Consider the following 14,092-nt stretch of genomic DNA (forward strand, 5'->3'; position numbering starts at 1 on the left):
GGTAAACTCGACTTCAAACCGGTCTAACCGAATTTTGAGTTAGGATTAACCCAATGCATTCAATTGGAAAATTATAGATACCACACGCGCTTCAAGAACGAACATCACGTACGGAAGCGATCGGCTAACTTTGGACATCGACGTTCCACCGCGATTAGGGATACGGACAGACGATCGGGAAACCATCGAAATTGTCGCGGTCATCACGAAGTTTCTCAATTATAGGAACGAGACGGCTATACCAAATATTCGTGGAAATAAATTTAGTTGCAACGATCTTAACTACGTGGCGTTAACCGCAGGCAGAATCTGCGAGAGAAAACGCTGCGAATTCGTACGCGGGCGTTTGTCCCACATCACGTGATATCTGTCGAAGGGAAAATGGAAATTCCATGAGAATCCGATCGAAAATCACAACTTTACGTCGAAAACATTGCCTCGCGCTACGTTACATCGTGGAGAACTGTCAACGCGCGGTGAAAAGTGCAAGCTACAAACAACTGCGTTGTACTATCGACACCGCGCGGTGGTATAAAAAAAACATTTAAATCTCCCTCTCTTTCCCTCTCGATAAAATAAATTCTTTTGTCCCGCTTGTCGCCCAACCGAGTCCTCGGATGCAGTCATATCGATACGCGGAACATCGATCGTGTTCAGGGAAAACTATATATGCAACGATGTGATTTATGCGACCGTACGATTTATGCTATGTACATTCCGTATTCTAAAATATAATTCTCTGCACAAACAGTTCGTGCACGGTATGAAAGATTACGATGTATTTCCATGTAAATTTAATTTAATCCGACATTTCTGTAGCAACGCTATCAACCGAATGCGCGAGCGCATACATATCGGATTAAACATGTAAAACATTTAATGATATCTTAGTAATACTTAATATCTTCCAAATTTTTGTTAATTCATAAAACATGGAAGGTATATATTCGTAAAACACGTATAATAATTTTTATATAAAATATTGTTTCGTATTGCTTCGTTTAATCTTAAAATGTAATGACAAAGACTAATAATAATAAGTGTCTCGAAATAATGCATTTAATCTTTTAAACTTTGCTCGAATTCAATTGTCATTCTTTACAATATCAAAACATAATAAGAGAGATCTTAATATTTATAATCAGGGATAACGGTCCGAGGCTAAATCCAACTTTTGGTTTCAGTTTTACTGTAACGGTTACCGGATTCGTTTGGATTTCGGTCCTTTTCGATTTCGATTTTCAATAATTATATATACCCATAACGTTGTCACTAAAAGAATTGAAACCGACACCGAAATTGAAAATTGAGTACCCTCGGACCATAATTGTAACCAGTCGAAATTTTAATATATCCATAATCAATAATGTATCCATAATGTAATTTCGGTCCGAATTCCTGTTTATAACAAAACTCTTCAACATTTCAATTTATCTCGTATTGTAATACAAATTATATAAACCAAGATTGATGTATCCTATGAAATATAAATTCTTGTTAAAAATTTTAAATTCTTAATATTAAACAAGGATTGTCTTAGGACTGTACATGTGAGGATACATGATTAATAAGGAATAAATGCCTTTAACGGTCAAGCTAGATCTAAGTGCGCTTAAATAATTCAATGTGAATTTATATACCACCTAAGTAGTCATTTAAATTGCGCGTCTGAATCACACAGTAGTAATATCACAAATTAAATTGACTAGCAATTTAATAATTTGACGCTCAGTGGGATCTTAGAACGATCTTGATGATGCTGAATAAATTTTTAAATGAAAAAATTTTTAAAGTTGTATATCGTGTATTACTCGCAAATTATCAATCATTGATGAAAGAGAAGAAACTGACAAGGTGATCATACATATAGCGCGCGGCTTCAAATATAAATCTCTGTATTAAAGGAGACACGCCGCCATCGAAAATACGGCTGTATTTTCGCTACGCATTCAGCGTTTAAACTCGCTGCGTGGCGCCCGCATGTCACGTTGACGTTGAATGGGATTCTCATACCGTACGAGAGAATCAACAAGCTTTTCGGAATCGGACGAGCGTGCGACGTTTAACATTAAACGATCGGGAGGTAATACATCGGTCGCGGTAGGAGGATGCACGAGAAAGTAAGGAAATACAACACGCGACGACTGTGCTTAACTGCACTTAACTATATACACACCCGTTTACCTTCGAGGCACTAGGTCGCACACAACCTTTGCTGAGAATCGATAAACGGCAGATTCTTTCGCGTTTACGTGCGGATAATCGATTCGCCGGTATATATATACGTATAAGACGAAAGACGACACACGTATCCATAAAGATCGTCCATGGGACGGCATATGATAAGGGATTTCCCGAGGTCGATTATTGGAACTGTAAAATCGCGGGGACACATAACGATACTCGCGATAACTCCGGAAGGACAGGCAGTTCCATTATTTGCGCTCGGAAGCTCCGCGAGGCCAACAATTCTTATCGTTTCCTCGCCCGAGCGGTTCCTACGTCTCTTCCGTTCTCCGTTTTACACCCCCGCCCGGCCTCATGCACGCATACAAAAGGAAGAAGAACTCCCGAGTTTTACACAGTGTCTCCTCTCGGCAATGGCGCATTCAGACGCGCCGGTAAACGGCGACAAGTCGCTAAGAGACTCGAGATATTTATGCGAAATGTCTCGTATAAATACCGCGGTGGCCGTGGAACGAACGACTCTAGTCGAGTGCGAGTTTGTGATTTCAATACCGGTTGTGCTATATAATACTGCAAGAAACTCCTTATTATTTCGTCAGATTAACCTGAACGAAATTGAAAGAATAAAGTTGTGATTTCTTTGGAAACGCAACTGAAATATGCTAGAGAGAATTCATCAACAAGTAAAAACTATACCCAAAGTTTTCTTCTATCTTTTTAACAAAATTCTACTTAATACTTATTGCGCACTAGAAACCATAGTAATATAATAAATATAATGCAGAAATTAAATCGAGAATCCAAGTTTTAAGACTTCAAAAACATTTCGCGATGACAAAAGAGAAATTAGAAGTACTGGCAGAAAAAACAGAAATATATTACAATATAGTAGTAAATTCTAAGAAAGTGTAGTAGTAAATTCAGAAAACTATGAGTAGATACAAAATTAAAGGAAAATTGATTTTCTAATTAATAATTCTAATAATAATTCATGTTATAAATTCTTAAAATATTTCTGGATATCCATTTGAATGTTTTAAGATTTAATAACTATTTTAATAACATTTCCAGTTTAATTTGGCAACGTGTCGTTCAGTTAATCGATTAATAATAGAAAGATTCTATTGTAGAAACCTCTTTTAAAAGTTTTAGATATTCACACGTTTATTGAAACGTTTATTAAAACAAAAGTTCGTAAGCGCATTACGACCTTCAAAATTCGAGCAATTTCGAGTAACTTTGTTAAAAATGAACAATATTTAAATTTTCGAAAAGCGTTTTTATCTTTAAAATCTCTATTTTCGAAAAGTCACGATGTCTTTTGTGTTTTTATGAGGTTGGTAATTTTTATATATAGAAAACTACAAGTTGGATAAGACAAGAAATTTTTTCTCATTTTGTAAGTCTGTCGCTTGCCTAAAAAGACTTGCGAAAATTTTCGACTTTCTAACGTGAAAGCTTAAAATTTTCCTTACAAAATTGTTTGTTTTAATGTATGTTCCTAAGATTTCTTATTACTGAATTAAATAAAAGGAGCATTGACTTTGATTATCGTACCACAATTAAAAAAATAGATTCTTAAAGCTGAAATTTTGCTCTGTCGAACGGTACAGCTGACAATTTTTTTTTTAAACATACAAACATAATGCAAATAAAGTAGCGCTACGAACTTTTGTTCCGACCCAATATTTAGTGTCGGTTTCCTTGCATGCCACCTTGCAAGATTGTGCCCTATTTTCCCTGCGATCTCCATGCTGATTTCAAATCAATCATTGTTGCACGCGCTTGTCCCGTGTAGCACCGAACTTGGCGACGAGGCCACGGTTGTTTCGGACCTCGCGGTGCAACCCGGTGCAAAGCAGCACGCGAGGTAAACCACCAGCAAAGTCCTTTGTATTTGCCTTGCGAGCTAAGAACTCAAACCGGACGCATCGAAGATATTTGACTAACGAGGAGAAAGTCACGTGTCTCATTTAGCGCAGTAGAAATTCGACAAAGGGGAGAAATAAACGGACTCTGGATATGTATTTTGCGCAAACGCCAACTACGTTGTAGGAAATATAGTAAGGGCGGAAACAAGCAAGAGGAATGTTCTCTCTCTCTCTCTCTCTCTTTAACGATGCCGTTTGTTCGCAACAGAGCCAAAGGGTTGAACGACGACGTTCGTTGTCTTTGATACTGACTGACAACGCCCTGAACATGATTCGATTACACGCGCGCGAGGAGATAATCACTAGCTGAAATATGTATTGTCCCACAGATTACATGATTTCATTTGATTTCGTACGATTTCATCTGATTACAAATAATTTTCTTCACTACATATGGAGTCATTTGGTAAAATAAACAATCTTATCTAATATTACACAATAATTTCATTTCCCATGATTACATATGTAATTATCGGATTATACAGGAGGATTTCTATAAAGGAGAATGTTAAAAAGAGGCCGATTTTTGCCCACAAAGGTGTAAGTAAAAGGAATAACGTTTTTGGTAAATTTTGACCTCCTGAATACGATAATGTTAATAAAAAATTCGAGATCGATAGGGAACACCTTGAAAATGGAGCCTGAACACGATATATTTAAAGAAGTTTCAATATTCTTGTTTACTTTTCAAGATGTTCCCCAAATACCACCAATTTTTTAATAATTTTATCATATTCAGGAGATCAAAATCTATAAAAAACACTATTTCTTTTACTTATATTTTTTTGAGCACAAAAGTCCTTTTTTAATATCCTCCAAAAAAGGACAGATTTTTGTCCAAAAAGATGTAAGTAAAAGAAATAGTATTTTTTGTAGATTTTGACCTCCCGAATATGATAAAGTTATTAAAAAGTTCGTGGCATGAGGGGAATACCTTAAAAAGTAAACATTGAAATTTCTTTAAATGTATCATGTTCATGCTTAATTTTCAAGATGTTCCCTATCGATCCCGAACTTTTTATTAACATTATTGTATTCAGGAGGTCAAAATCTATAAAAAGCGCCATTTTTTTACTTACATCTTTGTAGGCAGAAATCGACCTCTTTTTAACATCCTCCTTTATAATGATTTTTTGGGGACATTGTCCCACGATTACATTAAGTGATTACCTCATCGCACGCGCTTGTACGTGTGCGTACTACGTGCGAATCACGCGCAAAATAAACAATTACGTCGAATAACCCCGATTTTTTAATCCAGTTACGATCCAGTTACGCGAAAGTAAGAGCCGCGGACAGTCTACGTTTCTCCGCGTAACGACTGCACGCCGTAATTGTATATTGCGGCGTTCCAACGTAATCGCCACACACAGAAGCGTGAATCTCAACCAATCGCGCGTACATTTACTCGTAATTCAGTAACAAAGTTACGCAGTCGACAGAGGAGATCATTGCGAGTGGAAAGAGTCCATGTCTCGCGAAAGGTACACTGAAAAAAATGCTTGGTTGAAAATGGACCAGAAGATTATGATTATATCAATCAGAATTCCGGTTATTTCAATTATAATTCTAATAGATTTAATCAGAACATTCTGATTCCAATTTCAACCAGAATTCCAATTAATTCAACCAGACATTTTTCTCAGTGTACGCCGAAAAAATCATTCTCAGATAAATACGAGTACACTTGTGGCGAAAATTGAACTTGTGATTCTGTTAAGATACTTTATCCCAAATTCATGACAATAAGACACATCTAAGACAAGACAAATATTTAAAAATATTATAAAGAATTTAAAAAATATCTGGACGTTCTGCGAATCTTTTCTGTCTTTTAGTCATCATTATCACCGAAGACAATCATCATATTATAACGCAAGCATCTTAAAACAAGTATTAACTCATCATTAGCTAGCATTGTTTTATATATGTTATTCCAAAGTATGACAAATATCTAAGATAAGACAAACACCTGAAAGATCTTCTAAAGAATCTACTAAAGGACATTCAATATCTGGGCGTTCTTCGGAATATTATCTAAATTTTGTTAGTCATCGTCTTCAAAAGTCGACAATCGTCAAATTGTAACGCAAATATTTTAAAACATGATGTGTTAACTCATCGTTTGCTAGCACTGTTTTACAAATTCCTTCAAACCTTGACAATAAGATAAGACGATGATCTAAAAGATATTCCGAAGAATTTAAAGGACATCCAAAATATTTAGATGTTCGGACCTTTTCTGAAATGTTTTTCATTCATCATCTTTGGAAGCCGAAAGCAATCAACCATATTATAATACAAGGATCTTAAAACATATGTTAACATTGTTTTACACGTTACTTCAAACCCTGTCAAGACATAAGATAAGACAAATACCTAGAAGATATTCTAAAGAATTAAAAGGATATCCAATATCTGGATGTTTTTCGGACCTTTTTAATCATCTTTCATCGCCTTTGGAAGTCGAAAACAATCACCATATTGTAACGCAAACATCTTAAAATATTAACTTATTGTTTGCTATAATCTAATATCATTTTGTAAATAACAAAGGCAATATCCAAATATTATATACGAATAAACGAATTCAACCTCGCATATAAATAAAAGGTAATGCGCTTAATGATACTTGTTAAACAATTGGCAAATAACAAAGGTAGTATAAAAAAAAATTGAATATCGTATGAAAATAAAGGATTTTACAATAAATCGATCATTATGAGGATCGCTGGGCAAAAATACAGAATAAATAAAATGCAAATATTCTTGAATAATACGTGTACTTGATATTAACGATATTCCATTTACGGATTAAATACATAAAAGTCTGTAGAAGCATTCTGAATTCAGGAGCATCGCTACCACTTTTTCCCTTCGTTGTCAAAGCGACACGTTTTTACCGTGAAAAATTATAATGCGTCAAGTTTTGTTGCAACGCGTAACTGCGCGTAACTTCGAATCGATGGACCACGGCATTCCCAACACGAAGGACCTTGGATTTCGGAGCGAGCGGCGAAACGATGTCAAAAAGTGGTTGTTTCGCAACAATTCGTAACAGTAAAGCGCCACCCTTCGGCGGAGCCGCCGCTGTTGTTATTGTCGATTATCTGACACTTTGCTCCTGTATCAATATTCTATTTGATGACGAACGTGTCTCATCCCGCAGGATACGTCAAGGAGAGTCACGATTCTCTCGGATTGGATGATTGTTTCAGGGATTGGGTATAAGCTGTCATCGCGTATCTTTCGCCTCCACGAGCCGGAAGAAATGAAAGAAAAAAAAATAAACGAGCGACCTGTCAACGTCAACCTGTCGTCGCTCGTAATCCTTACACGACGACAAGTGTACGCGAGAGGGTGTCGTGTCGAGACGTCGTTTAGAAACTCACCTCTTCGGCGAATTCGAAATCACCGTCGAATCTCCTCTTGCATCTCACCCCCGTGGCCAGAACTAGCAGCACCGTGGCCGCGAGCATCCACGAGAATCGCATGGCTGAAACCGTCCTCCGAGTCCTCTCCTTATCCCCGGAACCGTCACTTACTTCACCGCGGAAGACGCTCGCGCGCGCGGCGCGACAGAACGAAAGTGAGAGAAAGAGAGGAAATCGGCACGCGCGAGTTACACCGTCAAACGGAGGGAGGAAATATCGGGGCGGTTAACGCGGACGATGCAACCGATGATCGACGTCCGGCGCACGCGAAACTCCGACTTGACGTGTATGTATTATCTGTATGTGTATGTTACGCGACGCTTGACGCGGAACAGAAACGCGCAGCTCGATAGCCGAACGAGTTGTGCTGTGACCGCGCGAGGTGAGGCGACACCGTCACTGCCCCGTTGGTTCGTGCGCCGCCAGAGGCGCGCGCGTCGCGCTTGCTCATTGGTCGGATCTCGACGAATGGCGCGCGGAGAGGGGACCGGTAGCGCGCGCTACTCGCTTCCGCTCGGCTGTTATCGTCGCTCGCCGTGCACTTGTTTGTCCTGCATCGTCCTGTTCGGTTACTTTCGACACGGACACGCCGCGCCGCGTCCGTCGCCAGTCAATACCTCTTCCAGCTGCTAGTTCACCTACCTACCTACCTACCTACCTGATGTAGCCCGTGGCTCTGATGGAGAAAAAAGAAGAAAAGGGTTGAGGGGAATTTGTCGGAGAGGGACACCAGGGAAAAATCCAGTCCCACTCTCCCTAGACGATCTCAGCCATTCGACCTGATCGACTCTTTTTTTTTTTTTATTCTTCATTCTCTTCGTTACGATTGCCATTACTATCATTGTTTTCTCTTGTTACTTTACTAAATCGTAGTATTGCATCCCTTAAAGGATAAAAATACCTACAGTAAAAATACAGTAAAAATACAGTAAAAAAAAACTAGCTTTCTGGAGTAATTGGGTCTCTTGTTTACTAATATTCATAATGGTTCAAATCAACGTGGAATATTAAATTTTAGAATATATGTCAATACATATTTCAATTACTGTAAATTTATTAACAATGGTAACTTTAGATGTATATATATATATATATATAGAATTTAATACGTAATTCAATCGTGTTAATTTATAAAATGCAACTGCTTTAAAACTTAAAATTGTTCAAGTATTATTTTTTTTTATATTAAATATTTTTAAAAACATTAACAAAAAAGAAGAACACCTATAATAATATTTCAGTATTTTACAGTTTAGATTTATTACACATGCAAAAAAGTATACTCAATTTCTTAACATGCTTTTTGTGATCAAACAAAACGATGGATTATATTTAGTTTTCTTCTTCCATTTCCCAAAATATCCAGAAAATGCCGTTCATTTCGATCCTTTCAATAGAGACGGTAATTTGCTTTTATACTCTCGAGACCCAACTGAAGAATTTATCGCTCCAAAAGGCCACTCCACTTTGTAAGTCCAATGTGAATGCATGTCATGCGAATGTATATAGTTCCTAGTACATGTCAAGTACATTTTCGGAAAAGTACAAGTATTTCTTTAGAGATCACTGTCAGTGAAACATATTCAAAAACAGTCACGGTGAAGTACAAAAATGAATCTCTCAATTCATAATCAATCCATTTACTCAATCACGGCTTTTTTACATTTTTTGAAAAATACCGGGAAAGAGCATCTTTAATTATCCATCCAAATTTAAAAAAAAAAATAATGTAGAAAACACATAGATGTAAACTATGCATAGAATTGGAATGTCTAAATATTCTCAAAGTGATATATATGGGATAACTTTTGAAAATAATATGTCTGTACTCAGGTCAGTTTGTTTATTGTTTTATCTCTATATTTGGAAAAATACTGAAGAGAACTAATCGCGTCCTTTTAATCTAAGAAACCCATCTGCTCAGAACTATATAGCTACATCACAACCCATAATGAGATTATATTTCTTTCTTAGTCGAAACGTACCGCTATGGATAATATCATAACGATATACATGCGGAGCATATCCGAAAAGTGCTTGTATAAACATCTATCCTATGTTATTGAATTTATATATTTCATGTATCTATATATATTAGGAGACAAAAACTAATAAAAACAAAACAGTAGCACCGCATATATATCAAAATATTTAAATGCTATTTATAATTATTAAAATGCAATGAAAAAATGATGTATCGATGTAAAAGCAGCAAAATGATAAATGAGAAGGAACTCCATGTTGAATATGAATAAACGGAGTAGCCGACTTCGCTAGTTGTTAGAATGAAGATATCCGTCTCATCTTCATTTAAGATGTACATAATGCCACTTATCGACTGAAATCATACATTATAAAAATAATTCAATGAATAAATATTTTAATTCACATATATTCAACATCAATAATATCTTCATATAATTCAAATATTCAAAAACTGAGTGCAATTTTTAATTCCCATCATAATTGTTACAATTTGGGATGTACGAAGTAACATTTGTCAACTGAAAGTGAAGAGCATTAGAGCATTATAAATATCATTGTATATATAACTAAGTAAAAAAAAGCTAATGAGAGAATTATAATTCTCATTCATTTTTCAGAAAATTTACATTTCTTTCTATTCTGTTACACTTGAGTTACCTACCTATCGGTTCTACAGGTTGAGGTTCCACTGGTTCAGGTGCCTTGTCTAAAATTTCTTGTGCATTTTCTGTGGTAATCTTGAAAGGACTTCCCTCCACTGTTACATTAGAACTGCAAAAATATTACATAGAATAACATCTAAATTATTTTATCTAACAAGACATAATTTAAAGACTAATTTTTACGAACCATTCTATTTCACTAGATGAACCTTCCTGTTTAATCAAATTTTGCCAATGTTGATGTACTTCATCAATGATGTGTAGGGCAAATTCTCGTGATTTTGCTTCACCATTAAATGCAAATTGATTTTCTGGTTTTCCATCCGGAATTTTATATATCTTAAACCATTCAATTGTGGCTTTCATTAAACCTGGATAATGCTTCTCAATGTCACTTATATCTGCAATTATAATTATCAAGTTAGTAATATATATCACTTATATCTGCAATCATAATTATCAAATTAGTAATATATGTCACTTATATCTACAATCATAATTATCATGTTAGTAATATATGAAAAATTTATTTAAATTTTTTATGCATATTTAAGAACTTAGTTGAAAGAAATATATTATATGTATATCAAGTATTCTCTTAATAAATACGAATTGTAATTACCATTCATTTGATCTGCCAAAGGATCATTAACATCAATTACAATAATCTTCCAATCAGTTTCGCCTAAAATAAAAATTGTTCATAATGAAACATACATATTGTACGTAATACTGCATTTATTTTATTTGCACATAAATTATTCTAATATTCTATATATTTTGGTACAAACATTAATCTAATAATTTTAATTAATAGATAACTTAATTAGCTAACCTTCATCAATAAGTGCTACTGTTCCAAGAACTTTTACTTTTAATATTTCGCCTCGTTTTGCAACCTACATAAATGCAAATATTTTCATCAATTATTATAATCAATTACAATTATTAAATTATTACATGACAAATAAAATTATTTAAAATGTCACTGCAATGATTTCTCACCTTATAGCCTATTTCAAGAACATCAATAGGATCATTGTCACCTTTGCAGCCTGTTGCTTCGTCCAAAACATCAGGATTTTCCCATGTCTGTTAATTATATTATTTAGTAAAATTATCTATATTACAATAGCAAGAGAGATAACAAATTATAATATTATATATTATAATAGCTTTTAACAAGAGATAAAAGACAGTATTTCTTTTTAAGAAACCAGGAAACAAGATAACATTTCAAAAGTAATAAAAAGGAAATGATTGATAAGTCTAAGTGTATACCTTGATTACAAGTTCACATATACATATGCACAAGATATATGAACATGAGATAAGAAAATGTGTATATATGTGTATGTATATATATATAGATATATACTTAGTGTCTGTTTAATGCAACTGTTAATACTTCCTTTTATTGTGTTCAGATAATAAATCATTGAGATCATCATTGAATCATGCGTATTATCATAGAATGTATAATAGTTTATTTGGACAAGTAATAGATATAAAAGAATGTGCTTCATAGAAAATGTGCGAAACATATTGGCCTGGTTTATACCGTGCGCTTAGTCAGTGGCCAATACGATAGACGTCTTTGTTTCATCTATAGGTTAAACAAGGATGCCTATCATATAGATTGCGGACTAAGCGCATGGTGTAATCGTAGCCATTATTACGTTTCTTAATATAAACAAAAGTGCTGTAAATGAAATATTTTTAAAAATCAAAGTTATAAGCATAAACTTTTTTTCATTTCGTTATAAAAAATTCTTTTTATTTTTCAAATTTTCTAAAGTTAACTTTTATATTTTACATATAATTTGTATGTTTTAGAAAACTATACTATGATTCATTTTAATTTTAACAGGCAAATATTTCCAAAAAATGCAATTTTACTAAAAAAAAACCTTCGAAATAAAAGTTGCATAGTATAGAGTGGGACATTCAATGATGACATCCATTTCCATATCATACAATTTTTATTTGGAATGTTGTTTGGTAAAATTGCGTATTTTCGAAATATTTGCGTATATTAAGATTAAAATGAATCATTCTGTATATGTGTGTGTTCTACAAAAAGAATTTTTTGTAATGAATAAATATTATTCCACTGAGATACAAAGAAAAATAAAAAACGGATATTAAAAGAAGCGATTAAATAACAACAAAGTTACTAGAATTCCAACCTGGGGCAAAGCTCCATAATTCCATATGTAGCCATGATGAGGGAAACAATTAGCAACAAATCTCAATTTGTCCTTCTTAACATCCTGCTTAATGGGATTCAAACTCTCTTTAAGACAAATTTCCATTTTAGCGTTTGTCCATCTTGGTATTTCAACAACCATATGTAATGTCTTGTTAACTTCGTTGGCAAAGAGAGGAATGTCATGCATGGGCGAGATTGGGACATCCTGATCATTTTCTATACATAAGAATAAAAGAATTTTTTTAAATACTTTAAAAGAAATATTATTAAATATTATTAATTCAGAATAGTATTTCTGTTATTTCATATAGTAATTCAGAATATGTTGTGCAAGAATATATCAGAAAAATCTCTGGTACAAAAAAAGACGATATAAAACTTGATGAAAATATGAATGTATAAGAACATATGTCTAGAGCATGATTATAACTACTTCCTCATTCATAAAGCCTATAAATATCTACTTTCACTGGAGCTAAATGTCATAAGTCATTGAATTAAATCAATGCACGAAATAATGCGGGTATCGTCGTCTACGAGCGACAAAAATCGTAGACGCTTGCAATTAAAAAAAAAAAATCATTATTTCAGTGCGAAATACGCCGTAGCGAAATACGCGGTAATGAACTTGAAACCCAGGATTGAAATCCGACAGTTACGGCGCGCGATCGATTGTGGACTCGAGTTCCCTAAATAATTCACCATCAATATGTAAGTGAAATTTCGTGCGACATTGCGTCGTTCGAGAAAACTCAAGTTATTAATAACAATAAAAAATGTTAATAGCATGCACACGCAAAGTGCATTCGTGACCTCGCAACGAAGTTCACGACTCTTAGCACCGATTTCCGCAAAGTTGCTTCATCGTTTTATCTGACGACGTCACGTCGAATCTACTTACTGAAAAATATCCTGTAATCCGTGCTGTTGAGTGCACCTCTCTCGACGGTCGCGTACGACATGTCTCGGCAAAATTTCGTGAAAACAGCGAGCTTTCTAAACACCGGCCTACCGGTTACTACGAATCGCGACGGAATAACGAGTTTCGTCAAACCGTGGCAACGTAACACGTGCCGCGTTACCAGAGACATTGCTGCCATCTGTCGTCCCGCGCGACGTTCTGCAAATGTTTGCAAACCATAGGAGGGTACAGAAAGACTTTGGCTACGTTTAAGCCTTGTGTCCACGATGCTAGAAATTGGTCCGAGATCTCGGAGAGAGAAAGAATTAATCAATCACATTTAAACAATTTAGTCACATGATCAATGCGATTGGTCAATTCTTTCTTCATCCGAGATCTCGGACGGATTTCTAGCATCGTGGACACTGGGCTTTACACCGTGCTCTTAGTCCGCGACCTATACGATAGGTATCTTTGTTTAACCTACAAGATAAACAAGGACATCTATCGTATAGGCCGCGGCCTAAATGCACGGTGTAAACGTAGCCTATAGGCCTCATTTTTCTTCCTTTTCTCTCTAGGAGGAAAGAAGAGGAAGAAAGACGAACTGGTGCAAAAGTTCAGCCAAAAAGAACAGGCCTTTTAGATTTGTTCGCGTCGCATGCTCCAACATGTTCCAATATGCTTCTACTATAGCTCTTACTCACTCTATCAAACGCGTTGGAGTGCGTAAGAGCCATGGAGGACTTCAGTGGCTACGTTTACATCGTGCATTTAGG

The 14,092-nt window shown here is 35.2% G+C and overlaps 2 protein-coding genes across 3 annotated transcripts in view; both read right to left on the bottom strand.

Moving 5' to 3' along the window:
• Positions 1-7,956, bottom strand: part of Cow (Proteoglycan Cow) — a 148,303-nt gene extending 140,347 nt beyond the window's left edge. The window contains exon 1 of the mRNA XM_018460731.1: positions 7,511-7,956. Coding sequence (XP_018316233.1) covers positions 7,511-7,612 — 102 coding nt within the window. The 5' untranslated portion in view covers positions 7,613-7,956. The remainder of the gene's footprint in view (positions 1-7,510) is intronic.
• Positions 7,957-9,757: 1,801 nt separating this feature from the next.
• Nurf-38 (Inorganic pyrophosphatase Nurf-38) lies at positions 9,758-13,546 on the bottom strand. Of its 2 annotated transcripts, none has more exons than XM_018460659.1 (8): positions 13,314-13,546; positions 12,390-12,628; positions 11,206-11,292; positions 11,036-11,099; positions 10,823-10,885; positions 10,388-10,601; positions 10,200-10,309; positions 9,758-9,890 (listed from the first exon to the last, which is right to left on the bottom strand). In XM_018460659.1, the coding sequence occupies exons 1-8, from the start codon at positions 13,510-13,512 to the stop codon at positions 9,859-9,861; spliced, it is 1,008 nt and encodes a 335-aa protein (XP_018316161.1). In that variant the 5' UTR covers positions 13,513-13,546; the 3' UTR covers positions 9,758-9,858. The 2 variants fall into 2 exon arrangements, with proteins under 2 accessions (XP_018316161.1, XP_018316160.1); XM_018460658.1 differs by lacking the exon at positions 9,758-9,890 and adding an exon at positions 9,983-10,056.
• Between the last annotated feature and the right edge of the window lie 546 nt (positions 13,547-14,092).

The sequence above is a fragment of the Mycetomoellerius zeteki genome, unplaced genomic scaffold (genome assembly GCF_001594055.1).
Source record: "Mycetomoellerius zeteki isolate Tzet28-1 unplaced genomic scaffold, Tzet1.0 scaffold96, whole genome shotgun sequence".
In the NCBI taxonomy this organism is placed as follows: Eukaryota; Metazoa; Arthropoda; class Insecta; order Hymenoptera; family Formicidae; genus Mycetomoellerius; species Mycetomoellerius zeteki.